This window comes from Peromyscus leucopus, chromosome 9, assembly GCF_004664715.2.
Source record: "Peromyscus leucopus breed LL Stock chromosome 9, UCI_PerLeu_2.1, whole genome shotgun sequence".
Taxonomy (NCBI): domain Eukaryota; kingdom Metazoa; phylum Chordata; class Mammalia; order Rodentia; family Cricetidae; genus Peromyscus; species Peromyscus leucopus.
In genome coordinates this window covers 71,297,572-71,316,995 of record NC_051070.1, presented here as the reverse complement: position 1 = coordinate 71,316,995, position 19,424 = coordinate 71,297,572, and the positions used below count along the sequence as shown (strand labels likewise).

The window sequence follows — 19,424 nt, the reverse complement described above, 5'->3', positions numbered from 1 at the left end:
CTCTCTCCCTTCCTCCCTCCTTCCCTTCCTCCCTCCCTTTCTTTGTTTCTTTCTTTCATTCTTTGTGTATTTCAGAAAATTCACACTGCTATTCTTGGTGTGTATATTAATACACATTTCTGCCAACAGTGTATAATGATAGTATTACAATGACAGGATTTCTGATTCTCATTGACTGTATTTTCAGCAATAGTAACTTTGAACAAAATTCGGGAATACTTCCTATGTCAGAAATAGCTTTAGACAAAGTGTTTGTGAGGGTGGAACCTGTTGAAAGAACTTAGAGCCTGTGAAGTTAGAGTCTGTGTTCTTTGGGGAGATAAAAGTCCACTGGAGTTCTCCTCAAGCTTCAGTCTAGGAGGAATGGACAAGATCCTGAAAGCATCATTTTTAGTCCTGGCCCTTCAACTAGACTGTGAGTCATGAAGGAGAAACTTGAGAATATGGAATTTATGTGGATGCATGAGGGAACTGGGGCACCAGACAAAAATCATAAATGTTAAAAGCATAAATACCAAGTACATTCCCGGGAACCTAAAGACATTTGTTATTTCTCTACACAGGGGTGAGTGGCAAGCAGCAGGACAGACGTGACCAGCAGCAGGTGAGACAAAGTCCCCAATCTCCAACAGTCTGGGAAGGAGGGACTTCAGTTCTGAACTGCACTTATGAGGACAGCAGGTTTGACTACTTCCCATGGTACCGGCAGTTCCCTGGTGAAGGCCCTACACTTCTGATAGCCATACGATCAGTGTCGAATAAAAAGGAAGATGGAAGATTCACAGTCTCCTTCAGGAAAAGTGATGAACAGCTCTCCTTGCACATCACAGATTCTCAGCCTGGAGACTCAGCCACCTACTTCTGTGCAGCAAGTGCACAGTGCTCTCCAGGTACCTGCAGCCCACACCCAACCCTGCAGCTGAGGCTCCAGCAAAACCCTGTTGTGGGGCAGAGCCTGGCAGAGGTGCAGAGGGTTTTTATTTGCAGGAGCAGGTGACAGGTGACACAGTGAATATGAGGATTAGACTCATTCCGTCCAGAGACCGAGCTAGGTGAAGTCACGGCTTGCTTTTCTCCAGTCTCCCTTTGCCCGTCAGGCACCACTGGAGTTATACATGTATTTCCTTAACTATCTTAGTGGAATTGTTTTTCTGAGTAATTGTACAAATTGTACAAATTGTACAAATTGTACAAATTGTCTGTGTGTGTGGATGGATTGTACCAAGTGGACATTATAACATCCCCATCTCTCTACTGTAGCTAGAGCTTTCTCCAGTCCTGCCTGGTCCACAGTCAGGACAAATCTCTCTCACCCTCCAGTCCCACAGCCACTTTGACCCAACCAAGTAAAGACGGAGACTTATATTGTTTAAACTGTTTGACCTAATGGCTCAGGCTTCTAGATATCCAGTTCTTACATCTTAAATTAATCCATTTTATAAATCTATATTTTGGCACATGGCTAGTGGCTTACTGGCATCTTCACATGCTGCTTGTCATGGTGGTGGCTGGCAGTATCTCCTCCCACCTTCCTATTCTCTCAATTCTCCTCTCTGTTAGTCCTGCCTATACTTCCTGCCTGGCCACTGGACAATCAGTGTTTTCTTTATTGACCAATCAGGGAAATTTGACATTCAGACCATCCCACAGCACTTCCCCTTTTCTTTCTTTCTTTTCTTTTTTCTTTTTTTTTTTTTTAAAAGGAAGGTTTTAACTTTTACACATCTCCAAAGCCAGCTTGGTATATTAGGGAATTTGGGCATAGCTTTGCTCACTACTTCCTACTGGAGGGGAGCGCTGTATCTTATGGGGACACAAAGAAAAATTTAGGATTATGGAGTAGTCCGTGACGGTGTATTGTCTGAGCCATTTGCCTTGAATCCAATCTGGATGTTGGATTATCTGGGCCATGGTGTCATTGGAAACCTTTCAGCGGGTCTTGGCTGGTCAAACCTGATGTATCTTAATCTGGAACAAATCCATAGCCTCTGGCTTTCTGTGGTAACAAAAGCAGAGCCTCCTTTCCAAAGTAACATATCCTTACATCCAAATTTTGAAGTCAAGGTACCTTCAAAATATACATTTAGCATAACCCAACAGCTTTTGGAATCAAATGTTTTTCTTCAGTTACAAATATCAAAGAGAACATAATCCAGATTCACTGTGTGGTAGCCATCTTTACATGGCTTATTTTTTATATTACCTTGAGCCTATTGCTTTAAACTGCAACCTTCTAAAACTGAAATGGCACTGTGCCTGCTGGCTTCGCCCACTTCAGCTTCCCAACATGGTGGTGGTATGTTTTCTGCCAGCTCTGGGAGCCATCAACTCTCAGAAATAGTGGGACTATGCTTCTATGAAAGCAACATGTAGCCCAGGGACCTCTTTTTGTTTTGTACTTGCAAAGGCTAAATCCATCATGCAGCTTAATGTGCCACTTGCAGAGGCCTCATTCCCGCCATACTGCAGGTCGAGCACATTTGCCAGGAACCTGCCATAGTAGCTCAAACACGCAGGCTGCCACTAACTTGAAAGAAACAACTAGGAACTGTTTTTAGAATCTTTTTTTGTCAGGTTTTAGGTGGAAACTCTTGCCAACATTTTGGGCACCATTTGTAGCTGGAGTTTTCTCCAGTCCTGCCTGGTCCACAGTCAGGACAAATCTCTCTCATCCTCCAGTCCCACAGCCACTTTGACCCAACCAAGTAAACACATAGAGACTTTTATTGTTTAAACTGTTTGGTCTAATGGCTCAGGCTTCTAGATATCCAGTTCTTACATCTTAAATTAATCCATTTATGTAAATGGCACATGGCTAGTGGCTTACTGGCATCTTCAAATGCTGCTTGTCATTGTGGTGGCTGGCAGTGTCTCCTCCCACCTTCCTGTTCTCTCAATTCTCCTCTTTGTTAGTCCTGCCTATACTTCCTGCCTGGCCACTGGACAATCAGTGTTTTATTCATTGAACAATTAGAGCATTTGACATACAGACCTTCTCACAGTACCCTACACTCTTGTCAAGGGTATTGTTAATGGTTATTATAGCCCAATACCAGTCACTTTGACTGTGGCTTGTGTGATAGAAATCACATAGAACTGTCATTTACTTTAATATCCTCTGATGACAAGGAATGTGGTCAATTACATGACCACCAACTCCTACTTTCTCTTTTTTTTGAATCTTCTACCCCCATCTACATTAAAAAAATTTCAAGTATTAAGCCAGGAGGCACTCACAAGGATGCAGGTTTTTACAATTGACAAATTTTACAGTAGACAAATGATGCCCATGGGGAAAAATAATTCAATTTACTCATATAATGAAAATATATAACTTTCACTAAAGAAATTATTTCATGTATGTATTCCATAGATGAAAAAAAATAAAAATTGTAATGTAATTTTTTTTTTTAGCTAACAGAAGCAGCTGCAGTCTTTATGGCCTTCACAGTGCACAGAATTGAAAAGAGTGTTTCTCATTGCCTAACACTTTGTAGGGTTTACCCACTTAATTCTACATACATACTAACAAAATTGTCACTTGAAAAAATTTAGTTAGTTTATAAATTTAAATGTTTTTAAACCATGTAGTTGATGGTTGTGTTAGCCCTAACCACTTAAGAAGTGGAGATAGGAGGAATGTTTGAGCCTAGGATTGGAAGTCTAGCCTGAGCAACATAGTGAAACTCTGTCTTAGAAAACCCAAACCAACAAAAACAATGTGGAAAATATTTAACTTAAACTTGTAAGCCTGCAAGCTCCTTTCTCATCCACAGTGAGTAGCTTTCAGTATGCAAAAAGGGAAGTTAAGAAGGAAAATAAAGTCAGTTGGCTCTTAGCAATAGGCAATAAATCTCACAATACCAGTGGGTGAAGTCCCCAAGTCTTTCCAAATGTTATAGCTGTTTCAAGTTTAAACTTGAGCTAGAAATTGGGAATAGTGTATGTGTCCGATTGGAATAGGTTTCACTGAATACAAACACCTAGCTCAGAAGTCAGCTAAAGAAAAGAAGAATCCTTGAGGATAGAGAACGGAGAACTTTGAAACTCTGGGTACCTCAGGATAGAACCCAGAGCTTCCTAGGGAATGAGAGGCTGTAAAATATTTAAAGAGATCTGAGAAACATTGAAGACAGGTGATTTATAATAACACAATCATTATCACTTGGGTGTCTTCATGTGTAGTCAAGGTAGATCTCCGAGTTTGAGGCCAGCCTGCTCTACAGAGTAAGTGCCAGGACAGCCAACTTAGGTGGTGAAGGAGACAATTGAAAACACAAAGCTGGTAAAGATGTATATAATTCAACAAGGGGTCTATGTTCCAGTCCCAGTAAACAACAGAACTTGGCAACTTTGGCCACATGGGTTCATGCTTTAGAACCAAGGACATAAGAAAGGGTTTGTGTAATCTCCCTTTGCAACTAAGGAAAGACACTGAGGCCTGGCACACATCAGGGGTATACCTGAAGATGTCCAGAAAGGCAGTCGCATGAAGCTGTAAAGGTGAAGTCTGTATTGCTTGGGTCGGCCAGGATGTTAGAGATGCCAGAGTCTTGGGATACCTGCCAAGGAAAGCTGCTAACAGGTAATGGAGCCAGTCCAAGAGAAAGAAAAGTGTGCTGCAGTCAACAAAGCTGAAATGAGTTGGAGATCTGAAGAGTATTTTGACATCAGATATAGAAATGCAGATTTTGGACTTTGCCAAAGACCAGTTTTCAGTCTTGCTTTGGTCCAGCATTTCCTTAATGTGCTCCCTTTCCTCCTGTTTGGAATAGTAATGTATATTCTGTGCTGTTGTATATTAGAAGTTGCAAGTTAACTCCCAGGATAATGGGATTAATCCACAGAGTCTATGTAATGAGCAAAGGAATTTATTTGGGGGTTAACTCACAACCAAGAGAGACTTATCATAGGGTCCATGAAAGCTGAGCTATGTCCCACGCTGATTTGCCTGGTCCAAGGTCTCAGCATCCAAATCCACAGGGTAGCAGGGAGAGAGAGAGAGAGAGAGAGGAGGAGAGAGAGAGAGAGAGAGAGAGAGAGAGAGAGAGAGAGAGAGAGAGAGGAGAGAGAGAGAGAGAGAGCATATTCATCCATCCCAGGGCTTAATGGTCCCTCCACAGCCACGCCCCAGGGGCATGTATGTCAAGGTCATAGGCAGGTGTAACAGCTGTCTGTTACCTCACTAGGGGTGGTACTTCAGGGCATGGTTCAAACAGCCACTTATTACAGTGTACTTTTATAGATGAATGTAACAACGACAGCAATGATTCAAAGAAGGATGTTTGAGTGAAAAACAAACAAAAAAAGATTAGGAAAATATGAAAACAATAAGTGCCAGAAAACACATACTAAATATTAACAGAGAAGCCCTGTCCCTGAATTTTTTCAGGACAGGCCAACTTTAACAACCTTTCACAAACTGTAGATCATATCTGGGAAAGCACAATAGCAAAGCAGAAGGCCGTATCCAGATTGAGGGTACACTGACCAGATTGGTTTCTATAGCTATGTTCTGACATTCAACAGTAATAAACATGTCTTATAAATTGATGTAAATGTTTGGCATATGTAGTCAGAAGGTTTCTCCAGTCCCTCCGGGTCCCTTGCAGACCCACAGTCACATAAAATAATCACTTAGAGGCGTAGTATTATTTACAACTGCTTGGCCATTAGCTCAGTCTTATTACTGACTAGATCTTGCACTTAAATTCATTCATAATTCTTATCTATGTTTAGCCACATGGCTTGGTACCTTTTCTCAGTTCTGCTTTGTCATCTTGCTTCCTCTGTGTCTCACTGACAGCTTCTGACTCAGCCCTTCCTCTTCCTGTCTCTTTCCTGGATTTCCTGCCTGGCTATAACCTGACTCGACATAGGGCAGAGCAGCATATTTATTAACCAATCATAGCGACACATATTCACAGGGTACAGAAAGACATCCCACAGCAGGCACAGGAGGTACAAAATCATGTCCAAGACCAATCCAGGTAACACAGTGCACTTGGTAAAAGGTCCTCTGTCTTGTTTCCTGGAGCTTCTCTTATAGTTCCCCAAGACATTGTTCACCACGCAATTTCGACCATTATAGTGGTTTGAAAGAAAATGTCCCCCAAAGGGTTGGCACTATTAGACAGTTTGGCTTTGTTGGAGGAAGTATTTCACTGTGTGGGTGGGTTTGAGGTCTCTGTGGTTCAAGATACTCCCAGTGTCATGGACCATTTTCAGGTTTCCTTCTGATCGAGATGCAGCCAGCACCATGTCTGCCTACTATTGTGAGATATCCACTGGAGTCTGCTAAAGGAGTATTATGGAGTTTATTAGGATATAAACTGAGGAAATACACTCACAAATAGAGAACCGAGTAGACAGCTGAAGTCATGCTCTTTTCTGACCTGGAGTGAATCTACCTTGCAGTTCCATCTACCAGGAAGCAGGAAGGAGGGAGAAGGGACCTCATGACCCCTCTCCTTTTCCTTTTAAGAGGTCATGTACAATGGCAGGAAGCATCGCCTTCTTTGGGCCTCATAGCCCAAGGTTATGGGCTGAGCAAATACCAACCACTACAGCCCACATACTGCACTGCTCCCCACAATATGATAATGGACTGAACCTTTAAAACTGTAAGTGAGCCACACCAATTAAAGGTTTCCTTATTAGAGTTGCTGTGGTCATGGTGTAACTTCACAGCAGTAGACCAGTGACAAAAATCCAATCCTACCAGTATACTTAATCCTCATTTTCCTGAATGAATGATCTCTTTGGTTGATTCCTGAAATATTAAGCTTTATTTTTCAAAGTTTTGACTTTTATTAACATATGTGTGTGCTCGTCCATGTGAGTCTACACAAACTTGTGTGTACACATGGGTGCACACACCTGTGTGCATAGGAAGGCCAGAAGACGGTGTCTAATCAATCAAGGCTGGAGTTGCAAATTTTGCAGGGAGCTTCGCTTATTAAAACAGGTTCTGAACTTTCATCTTTAGGCTTAGCAGCAAGTGCCTTCAACTGACAAGCCACTTCTCCACCAACTCTAAGATTTATCTTCATTAGGAAGTATTGTTTTCCAATTAAAATCAAGGAAAGACAAGGCAGCATTTAGCATGAGACTAACTGGCCAGCCCAGCACTCAAACCCAATGTGCTCCAAAGCCTCACCACACAGGCTGTGGCCATGCAGCATGGAGAGCATCTACCTGCTCTGTGGAGAACTAGAGAAGCACACAACCCTGCCATCCTGAGCTCCCCAGGCTGCTGTGGCTCCCATGGTCTCCTGCTCATCCACAAGAGACTGCAGTCCAGGGCATGGGCTGCCTGTCAGCACTCAGCAGTGAGGTGGGCAGAGGTGTACATCTCAGATACTAGAAGCTTGTCCCCAATCTACATGTTGATCGGTTATTTAAATTCATAGTGAGACCTGGAGCTCTTTCAGAGACCTTGTTTGTACTTTCTCTTCTGATTGCCCATTGGTTCATTTCATCCATTGGGATAATGAGAGCAAGTGAATAATTAAGAACCACAGACTAGGCTTTTTGGAGCCCACTACCTATGATGGAAAACTTCACATAGCTTTGAGAGTGTGCGAGGGCCTTGGACCTGCCTCTACGAAATGTACCTCCCCATGGGAGGCCTTACATTCTCATAGGAAGGAATGGGGAATGGGTTGGGAGGGGGAAGTTTGAGGGGCAGGAGGAGGGAAGAGGAGGACCTTTGATTGGTATGTAAAAATGAATAAAATATTTTCTTAATAAAAACAGAGCTACAGACTAAATGATAATAAAGCAGTACCCAAATCTAAACACCAATTTATGTGGCATTAACATACTCCTAAGTTCTTTCAGGTTATAAATATCATGTACACATAATAGGCTGGAGTCACAGAGAAACATGACAAGGTTATCATGAGATCATTTTGTACATTAAAAAAAATACCCAGAATTTAACAAGTGAGAATGAATACTTCAGTGCAATAGTATAGAAGCTTCTAGGACTTGTAATAAGCAGAGTTTTTGTTTTGGAGAGAACAGGACATTGTCTGAATAAAACTTGTTATTAGACTTTTACAAACTAATCAGGTTTTGTAAAAGTGAGTTTTCAGATTAGTATGACACCCCCGCTGTCTGTCTGTCTGTCTGTCTGTCTGTCTGTCTGTCTCTCTCTCTCTCTCTCTCTCTCTCTCTGTGTGTGTGTGTGTGTGTGTGTGTGTGTGTGTGTGTGTATACAATCCAATGGTTAACATTCCTCTATTGCTCTCCACATTTATTTATTCATGTACTTGTATTTATTTATTTATTTATTTATTTATTTATTTATTTATTTATTTATTTATCTGGTAGAGGTTCTAACTGAAGCTCACCAATTGCACTATACTGTCTGACTAGTGAGACCCCAGGATTCCTCTGTCTTTTCTTCCCATAGCTCTGACTGCAGGTGCACCCACATCAACTGGATTCTTTAGTGGCTGCTGGAGATCAACCCATAGGTCTCATTATTTTCAGCAGGCAAGGGACACACTGAGCCTCTCTTTAGTCTGTAAGGACTATGATTTTATTCATATTATAGTTTCTTAGACCATAAACAGGTATCTTCTAGCATCCTGATGCACTGTCCTTTACCATGTGATTTAAAAGTAGCTCTGTTAATTGCTGAGCTTATGGACCCTAGTGGTAAAGGAGAAAGATTATTTCAGATGCCAGTGTTTCACAGGGAAATTCACAGACCTGTGAGGATGGTTTTTTTTTTTAAATTAAGCTTTATTAGAAAATAGATGTAGAGAAGTAAACATAATACAATGGTTAGTAAGTGCATTAAATACTGCACATGGCTCATGATGAATCTGACTTTGGAGCACCCAAATTATCCCTCTAAATAACAGCCATGAGTTCAAGGCAGCTTTATGCTCAGCAGGGATGGGTTTTCCCATTCTCCCTTTTAAGTGCTGCCTCTTTTAACTATCAAGAAAGACAGGAAGCAAGTAAAAGTCCATGGTAAACCACACTGTTTCTCTCTGTACAAGGAACTTGTGGTCTGTGATCATACAAAGCCCCATTTCCTGCTTGAGGCAATGTAGGAAACACAGTCAGTACACATGCAGGGTCAGGCACTGAGACACTCAACACTGATCTAAGACCGAGGAGACGCACTCAGAGAGGGACATGTGCCATATGCCTCTCCACAGCCTGCTCTGCGTGCTGGTGGCCTTGGCCTTCTCTGGTATGGATGTCTCACATATAGCTAAGTACATGCAGGAAGCATTGCTCTAGGCATGTAGCAGTTCACATGGACTTGATGGGGAACAGGGATTAGAGAGAAGCGAGCTGAATATATCTTCAGTTAGGTTTATCTTGGGCCTTAAGGTACCAAATACCAACAGTGTTTTATTCACACTATGACAGAATAAGCTTTTTTCTTTCTTTTGATTTTTCTGCAGGATCCAATTTGGGCCAGAAAGTGACTCAAGTCCAGCCAACTGCAAGCACACAGGAGGGGGAAGAGGTCACCCTGGACTGTTCATATGAGACAAGTCAAAACTTATACTATCTTTTTTGGTACAAGCAGCTTCTTAGTGGAGAGATGATTTTTCTTATTCGACAAATTTCTTCTTCTACTCGTACTGAGAGGAGCAGCCGCTACTCTGTTGTCTTCCAGAAATCAACAAAGTCCATCAGACTTGTCATTTCAGCCTCACAGCTAGAAGATTCAGTGAAGTATTACTGTGCGCTCTGGGAACCCACTCACAGTGTTTGAAATGATAGTACAAGCTGAACAAAAACTGGAGCTCCTTAAGCATAGCCTCTCTCTGGGAGCCCAGATGAGAAGCACACCTGCACATCCCAGACGAGAAGTTCCCAACCATGGCTCCTTCATCTGTGGTCTGCATCAGAATTGTGTTTCTGAGTAAAACCTTGTATTATGAAATTTAGAAACAGTCTTGGTGAGTGTCTTTGTCTTGAAAGTATTTATCTAAAAATAGACCATAGAGAGCATGTGTAGTATTCTCTGTACTTGGGAATCTTAAACCACAATAATCTAAAATATTAGATTTTCTTTAAGTTGGTCACAGCACATAGCTCAGACTAGGCATCTGGAAGAGCAAAGAACATAATTTCCTTGTGAATCTGAGAGAAGCAGCGCCATCATGAGTGAAGTTGTCAGAGACACATTAGGAGGAGTTCACCCCATGAAACTGCTGGTTCTGGGGAGTCCCTGCAAATCACTGTCTGTATCTGGTCCCGAGCCTGAGATACAGAAGGACAGCTAGACCAGAATAGGGAAGGACAGCAGCATGAGGGCAGCACCTGATGGTACTCATACTTTTGAAAACACAGTGAGGCTCATAAGTCAATCCCTTTCATTTTGAGGGACTTCAAAAGATCCATTCATTGCCAACATGCTACACGCAGATTTAACCCAACATAAAGAAAAGCTCTAGAAGTGAGCAGTAGAGAGTGGATGGTAAATTGAGTTGGAACCTCATTGAAATCATATGTGCCTGGGCCTGAATCAACTGAGGTATATCAAAAATATAAATGTATAGAAAAATATCCCACCTGTTTCTCAACTCCTCTGCAGTTGCTTTTTCCATGTCCAACCTCCAAACACAACAACATGGGGAAGGAAATTCTGGGAAATGTGTTTCCAGATATATTTTCAAAGATTTGTTTATTTATTTTATATTGTTTGTGTAACTGTTTTTCCTGCATGTATGTGTGTGTACTGTGTGCATATTTGGTGCTCATGGAGGCCAGAGGAGGGCCTCTGCAAGAGACACAAGTGCTCTTACTACTGAGTCAATGTTCTAGTTCCTGTTTCCAGATAGTTTACATTGAGACTACAAAACTACCATAGAGCTTCTGGGTAAGCTGTGGGATTAGATGTTGGATTTTTGAGATAAGAGGAAATAGAGGCAAGGTAAAACCACAATAGGTCATTTAAGAGAAAGATAAAGGAAAGGGAAAGTATCTGAGATCTTACTTTCTCCACAAAGAACCAGTCAAGCAACTGAGCTGTAAGAAGCTGCTCCTGCCAGTTACCACCACCTGCAGCCTGCATGGTCTCCCTGAGAACCACAGAGAGAAAATCTAGCTGTTCTAGTGCATTTTCTATGGTTTCTGCTTCAGTTCCTGGCTCTGGATTCCTGCCCTGAGTTCTAACTTTGTTCCCTCAATGATGGACAGTGAGGTAGAAGTATGATCTGAAATATTCTTTTTCTAATCCAGACTGGTTTTGGTGTGTGTTTTATCATAGAAAATCCAAACCAAAATAGAACAGGGCCTCACATAATAGAAAAGTGGTCTTAGTCACAGAAATTCTCTTACAGAAGGACCAACTGGTAACTTGTTTGGATTCATGACACTAGCAGCCTTTCCCTTATGTAAAGATATAAAATCAACCCAAGCAGAAGGAGAAATTACCTCATCCTGAAGATGATGAATCAATGACTGTGTCCTCGATGCCTTTTATTTCATGATGCTGGGTATTTTAATGTTTTAAATTTATTATTATTGCGCACTTTAACACACACATATTATTTGCTTTGATTGTATTTCCTAATTATCCTCGCTGACTATTCTCCCTCTCCCCTCAAACTTCCTTCCAAAAAGTCTCATTTTTAACTTATATTTATATCTTTTTCTTGTGGCCCACTGTACCTTAGTAGGGTTTCTTCCATGAACATGGATGTGAGCAGTGGAGTTACTTGAATAAAGACAACTGCTTATCAGTATATGCCACTGAGGAATATGACTTCCCCTCCCCAAGCAAGCACCAACAGACAACAGAATGTAGCTCTTCAGATTGCGTTGAACCTCTTGACAATGACAATGTTTAAAGATCCAATCTTGTGCTGGTAGACACTGCTTTTGTGAGTTCATAAGTGCAATACTCATGTCATTTCCAGAAGATTGTATTTATTCATATTTACGTTTATAATTTTTTAGGTTGCTGTCTTATAATTTAATCTTGTTTTCAAAGCTTTTATGACTCAAGTCTTACAACAATTTCTCTATTGTCCAAAACTGTGACTCACATGCTTCCTCTCTCATTTTAATTTTAGTTCTTCTTTCCTCCTTTTCCTTTCCTTATTCATTTTATGATATAATGTTACCTCAAAAGAAGCACATTGTCATCCAAACACTGTCTTTGAACTGTATTGAGGATTTGGAAAAGTGCCCTAGTGTTTTCTACTGTAAGTCAGCACTGGGACTTCCGCTGAGTCATTATGTCTGGTAGTTCAGGCACATTCCCTGCTAAAAAGGGTAGGTAACATAGATCCAAGTAAAGACAAATCACCAGAGAAGTCACATGAGGCAAACAGGATAAAACAGAGGAGAAAGTTAGAAGAAACATCCATCAGATGCACAAAGCACAATGAATAAACACAAAATATATGAGAAAACCATCCACTATGACATCCACCTAAACTCACAACTCCTCAGTAGTGGACGCCAAAGAGAATGGGACAGCTAAAATACAAGATAAAGACTAAGTTTTCTCCTTTGAAAGAATATAAATGACCATCTATGGGAGTCAATTAAGCCTAAGAACAATGTAAGAGACTCAAACTCAGTGACTAAATAAGAAAGTTATCAAAGTAAACAAAATAATCAGGCTGGCTCTCAGAAAGTATCTTTTTTACTTGTTTGGGCCATCTGGCCCTCAAGCCTGTTAGGGATGAGCCATCCCACAACGTAAAATTCAAATTCTGTACTCTGAGCCTTTGCCTTGCACTGTCCCATAAAATCCCAGCATGACGATGTTCTGCACTTCCTGTAAGTCTTGACTCAAATGCAACTGCCTGTGAAGACTTTCCTTTTTCCTCCTTGAAAATCAGGCTCTAGCCTACTCCAAATGTGGAAAAGGGAAGTATTTATTTTCAGAAATTTTATTTATAACTTAAATCATTTTAGAAGAGTTAGAGTCATATTTGTGGATAGGAAAGCATAAGCAGCTCCCTGAGATGGAAGTTTCTAGTTCCTATATGACATTTGAACAGAAGGAGTTGGAAGTTAAGAGTGTTGCTATCTGAACAGGACCAAAGGAGGAAAGAGGAGGACCTAGAGAGCTACAAAAGACTCAGCTCAGAATCAGTTTAGTGAACTCCCAGCCTTAGAATATCCCCCATCTCTAAAGGATAAAGATTTACTTCCTCCTCCTCTGAGGCTCATCTTCTGTCTTTTCCAGACACCCAGTCCTTTATCTGTTCCTGGGAACATACTCTGTAAAACCCTAGATGACCACCAGCATTACTGCTACATCTGCTTTCCTTGTCCCCTCCTACTGGCTCCTTGGCTCTCCCTTTGATGCCCCTTCTGGTTTCATGCCACGTTTATTCTGTTACTGTATAATTTTCTTTCTTTTCCTTTTTCAGCCCTCTGCTAGGCTCTATTTTCTTTCTCATTTCCCTTTCTATTTCTATGTCCAGTGGTATTCCTCCACATATCTATGTATGTATAATCATTAATATCTAGAGCCTGTATATGAGAAAAACATGCAATATTTGTCTTTTTGAAACTCAAAAGGAAGTCCTTTTTACTGAACCTCTGCCACCAGAGAGCTGATGAATTTTGATATTCGAGCTGAGCTCCCGGCTGCCCTCTGGTGCTTGTGAGTTAAATTGTGAGAACACGTAGGGGTGGCAGCAGCTATCTTTTCTGACCTGAAGTTACAACTTTGTGATAATCATGGCGGGAGGATTCAGACAGAAGGTTGGGGTTTTTGATCTACTGCTGTCGGATGTGACTGTGATTCATGTAAGAGTACCCAAGATGATTCCTGAGTGTTCTGAGCTGGAGAGCAGAAAAGTGCTTAAGATATGGGCATCAGCCTTGTTGCCCAAAGTATGGTGTTTTTCTTTGCTAAGTGTATTTGTGTTCATATGGTGCCCCTTTTTATACTCCAGATATATCCTGGGGGGTAAGAACAAGTCACTGATGGAGAAGAAGCCACTGTAGGAAACAGGGCACAGTGAGCTCTTCTTATGTTCCACTCTGCCTCCACCATTCCAAGGTAATACAAGGTTTTCCGATGGGCCCTAAGCCATTTGATGGAGCACAGACACCTGGGTGAAGCTGGAAAATCTGTCCTTAGGATGCACTGCCAAGTAGAACTCAGAAAACTCCCCTGGGCTTTGTCTTGTGGGCAGACACTGCAACCTCAGTGAGTGCCTGCTGGTCTTCAGTGGAGGACACGGTAAGCAGACCCAGCAAGTGTCTGAGGTACTGGAGCTACTGTGCTGTGTGATTTCCATGTGTTTTCCTTTTAGTGCTTACTGGACATGCCAAAGTTCTTGAATCTTCCCTCCTTAAATGGCATAGTGACATTCTAGAAACAAAGATTTGGGTTGAAGTTCTGAACCTGCCACTTATTTGTTGAGGGGATTTTGGAAGATTGCTTCATATTTTAGTTGAGGGGAATTTGGAAGACTGCTTTATAATTCTCATGCTTGATTTCCTCATTCCTGATGTAATTGTTGGTAATATCTACTGCAAATTTCTTTATGATGGATAAATGTAATGATGACTGCCAATGCTTAGTACACTGTGCCAAAAAAGTAAATAAAGTTTTTTAAAGAAAGAGAAATTGGATCAATCTGACGTATATGTAGCCTACTGAGTCTATTTGTTTTGTCCATATGTACATGTATTCATACATAACATAGCAGGATTGGTATACCTCTGTGAAAGCTTATCTCTGGGGGAACTATTAAACTATTCTACTTCTCTCCAGCTTTGACAATCTGTAGGTCTTCATTTAGGAGTAGAACCATGTGGACTCTCCCCATCCATGTTGCCATGTGAACTGGTGTTATCATGATGTTGGCTTTGCTCAGGAAACCCCTATTTTTGTATTCATGGGGGCCATTTTTTTTAGAATGCCTATGGAAAACTGTGTTAGACACAGGTATGTTGTCCTCTGGCTCTTACAATCTTTCTACCACCTCTTCTGTGATTCTCTTGAGTCTTAGGTCTAGGGGTTGCATTGCAGATGTATCAGTTGGATTCAGTACCAGAAAGAAATCAGGAAATTCACAGGTAAATGGAGAGAGCTAGAAAAGGTCATACTAAGTGATATAACCTAGACCCAGAAAGATAAATATGGTAGGTTTTCATTTATATGTGGGTGTTAGCTGTTGAGTCAAAGAATAAGTAAGCTACAATCTGTATAACCACACGTTAGGTATAGAGTAAGGGAATGGGGGGAGGGACAGATCTCCATGAAGGGGGAGTAGAATAGATTGTTATAGATGGATGAGGAAGGAGTCTGGAACAGGATGGTCAGATGATGAGGGAGAGGGAAAGGGGGGCAGGTAAAGAAATAGAGGGAGCAACAGATAAAGTTAAGGGCCATTTGAGGGATCTTAACTGAAACCTAATAGAGTAGAACATAGTAGCTACACTGGTTTACACTACCACCAACAGTGAGCAGGTATCCCCCTGTCTCCACACCCATGCCATCGTTTGTTGTCATTTTCTCCAGCCATTTTGACTGGAATGAGATGAACCCTTAAAATAATTTTAATTTTCATTGTATATATGCATAACTATTTAAGTTTAATTTTCCCTGATGGATAAGGATGTTGACCATTTAAACTTTTCTCACTGTACGGTGGTGGTGCATGCCTTTAATCCCAGCACTCAGGAAGCAGAGGCAGGTGGATCTTTGTGAGTTTGAGGCCAACCTAGACTACAGAATGAGTTCCAGGACAAGTTCCAAAGATAAACAGAGAGACCCTATCTCAAAAAACCAAAAAAAAATTTTTCCCCTCAAATTTGTATTTCTTCCTTTGAAAACTCTGTGCGCATTTCAAATCTCCAATTTTTTAGCTGTTTTTCTTGATAATTAGTTCTTTATATACACCTATTTTCAGTCATGTATACCTGGTTAAGATATTTCCCATTCTCTAGACTGCCTCTTCATTTAAGTGATGGTGTTCTTTGCTGTGCAGAAGCTTTTTAGTCTGATGGAGTCCTGTTTGTTGGTTTTTGGTTTTTGTGTTCATGCTACTAGAGTCCTGGTCAGAATGGCTTTTCTTTTATTATGCTTTGAAGTTTAAGCAAATTTCCTATTTTCTCTTCTAACAGTTCAGGACACCAGGTCTTATGCTGAGGCTCTTGATACATTGGGAGCTTAATTTTGGTCAGGGTGAAAAGTATCTAGTTATGCTTATTAGGATGAATCCTACTTGATCACAGTTGATGCAATCTTTTTGAAGTATTCTTGAGTTCAGTTTGCAAGTGCTGTTTGAGATTTTTTTGCATTTATGTGCATTATGGGAATTGGTCTATACCTTTCTCTTTCTGTTAGTTCTTTTTCTGGTTTTGGTATCAGGGCAATACTTGATTTATAAAAGGAATTTGGAAAAAGTTCCTTCTCTTTTGATTTATGAAATAATCTGAGGTATATTGCTCTTAGTTATTTGAAGTTCTGGTGGACTCTCTGCTAAATTCATCTGTCACTTGGCTTTTCCTAGTTGAAAGACTTTTATTTTCCTTTTTCTTTCTTTCTTTCTTTCTTTCTTTCTTTCTTTCTTTCTTTCTTTCTTTCTTTCTTTCTTTCTTCTCTCTCTCTCTCTCTCTCTCTCTCTCTCTCTCTCTCTCCCCCTCTCTCTTTCCTTCTTTCTTTTTCTTTCTTTTTTCTGTTTTAGACAGAGTGTATTTTGTAGCTCTGGCTTTCTTTACTGGAACCTACTGTGTATACAGACTGGCCTCATACTCACAGATATCCACCTGCCCCTGACTTTCAAGGTCTGTGATTATAGGCATATCCCACTGTTCCCTGATAGTTGTGGGATTTTCATTTACTGCTTCCAGTAATTGAATTTGTTGCAATATATGTGTTTCAATGTTTTCACTTCATCTTGAATTAACTTTTGGAAGTTATATGCATCTAGAAATTCACCTATTTTTTTTTTAGATTTTCCAGTTTAGTGGAATATAAATGCTTATAGTATATTCTTCTGATTCTCTGAATTTCCTTTGTGTCTGTGATGTTTCCCTTTTCATCTCTAATTTTATTATATTTAGTATTATGACTTTTTTGTTTAACTTAGGTAAAGGCTTGTTAGTATTTCCAAAAACCAGGCTTAGGTTTAATTAACAAATTGCACTGCTTGCTTTGAAATAACTTCATCCCTGGTTTGGTGATCTCTTCCCATTTATTACTTTAGGGGTGTTATTTGTTCATGTTTTTCTAAGGCTTTCAAGTGTTTCTTTAGCTGTCAGTTGAAGGTTTCTCATTTTTTTCCATGTAGGTGGACACTGTTATGATTTTTTTTCTTGCAGGATGTGGCAAACATGTCTTTAATTCTAGCCCCCAGTAGGCATATGCAATGGCATATTTGTGATTTTGAGGTCAACCTGGTAAGAACTCACAACTACATACATACTGAGTTCCATGATAGCCAGGACTACACATAGAGAGACCCTGTCTCAAAAATTCAAAACTGAATAAATGAACTTCTTCTTATGAATGCTTCTATTGTGCCCCATGGATTTTGCTGTGTTTTCATTTTCATTCAATTCCAGAAAAATTTTCCCTTTTTGATTTCTTTGTTGGCTTCATTACCATTCATTAGTATGATATGTAGGCTCCATGACCTTGTGTACTTTCTGTAATTCCCACTGTTGTGAACAGTTAGTTTTAATACATTGTGATGAGATAAAATTTGTGATGTTCTTTCAATTGTCCTACATTTGTTTAGAATTGCTTTACATCCTAATACATGGTCAATTTGTAAGACTTTGCATGGGCTACCGAGAAGTATGTGTATTCTTTAGTGCTTGGGTTGAAAATTCTGTAGATGTTGCTATATTCATCTGATTTATGATATCATTTAATTCCAATACTTTTCTGTGTTGATTTTGCCTGGATGACCTAACTATTTGTAATAGTATAATGTTGAAGTCACCCATTATCATTGTATTGGGGTTAATTTTTGGTTTTAGTTTTTTAGAAATTCAGTGAGCTGTGTTTGGTGTATGTGTTTAGAACTATAATATCCTCTTTGGAGAATGTTTCTTTAGTTAATATGAATTGTTACCTCTTTATTTATTTTGAGTTGCTTTGATTTGAAGTCTATTTTCCCATATATTACAGTACTTATGCCTGCTTTACCTTAGTTTTCTTTGAATACTTTTTATTCCATGTTTCTTTACCCTGTCTTTGATGTTAATGTATGTTTCTTGGAAGCAGCAAAAAGATGCTACAATCTTCTAGCATATATTTCTATGTGTGGTATTGACTCTTGTATTTCATTCATCTATTTGTTCTTGTTCTGCTGAAGTATATTCATTCCTTCTTTGTGTTGTGTAAGCATACTTATCATCATTCTTTTGAATTCTTTGTCTGGACATTTTTCTGTGTCATTTGTCATTAATAGGGGATTATTAATGTGGAGGAAATACATTGTCTTGGTTTTTTTTTATCTTGTTTCTGTGTTAGGAATTGCACATGTGAAGTACATTGTCAGCTGAGATTTTTCCTTCCTTTTCCTGTTCCTTCCTTTGAACTGCTCCTATCTCCCCCAACCCTGCTTTTTGTTCAAGCTGCGTGTCTACTTTCAGTGGAAGTGTGTATAATGTTCAGGAAAGTACTAAGAGATAATAATGTTGAGATACACAATGTTGTCCATGGGCTGATGCAGAATGTTCCATAGCAGTGCATGTTGGATTAAGAAGGAGGAGTTTGCCGGGCGGTGGTGGCGCACGCCTTTAGTCCCAGCACTCGGGAGGCAGAGGCAGGCGGATCTCTGTGAGTTCGAGGCCAGCCTGGTCTACCAAGTGAGTTCCAGGAAAGGCACAAAAAAACTGCACAGAGAAACCCTGTCTCGAAAAAAAAAAAAAAAAGGAGGAGTTAGGTATCGTACTTGCTTCAAGAGGCCGTGTGGACTTGGTCCACAGAACAAAATTCCTAGGAGTTTTAGATGGGTTCAGTGCAGTAGGATGGCCAGGGTCTGGAGGATAGTTTCTCAATGGCGTACACTGCCTTGCATAGAAGAAGACATGTTCTTTGTTTGCTGTAGGAGGCCAGTAGGATGTTTCTTGTGCACTAAGTTCCTGGGTGGTGTAGGCATGTCTACCTTACTTGTAGGAGGCTGTGTGGGCTAGACTCCTGGTGCTAAATTCCTGGGAGCTTTGGTGGGCCTGGTTCATGAGGCCATGGACAATGCCTGAAGCCTAGTTCCCAAGTGGTGTAGGTGGTCTCAGCAGGAGAAGAGCGGTCCACTCTGCTATCCCAATGGAAGTATTTATAATTATAAACCTTTAAAACCTGCTTTAAAGTTTTTAACATTTAAAATTATATTCAGTGTGTGTGTGTGTGTGTGTGTGTGTGTGTGTGTGTGTGTGTGTGTGTACATGCTAGGAGAAAGAACATGTGTGTGTGTGAGGGCATATGTATGTATGTATGTATGTATGTATGTATG

At 40.4% G+C, this 19,424-nt stretch overlaps 2 gene segments (V, D, J or C); both read left to right on the top strand.

Moving 5' to 3' along the window:
* The first annotated feature begins 363 nt into the window (after positions 1-363).
* On the top strand, positions 364-997 carry LOC114687484. The segment is given in 2 exon segments: positions 364-415; positions 564-997. Coding segments are annotated over 2 exon segments (486 nt in total).
* An 8,131-nt stretch (positions 998-9,128) lies between these two features.
* LOC114687483 lies at positions 9,129-9,748 on the top strand. The segment is given in 2 exon segments: positions 9,129-9,214; positions 9,432-9,748. Coding segments are annotated over 2 exon segments (375 nt in total).
* The last annotated feature ends 9,676 nt before the right edge of the window (positions 9,749-19,424 follow it).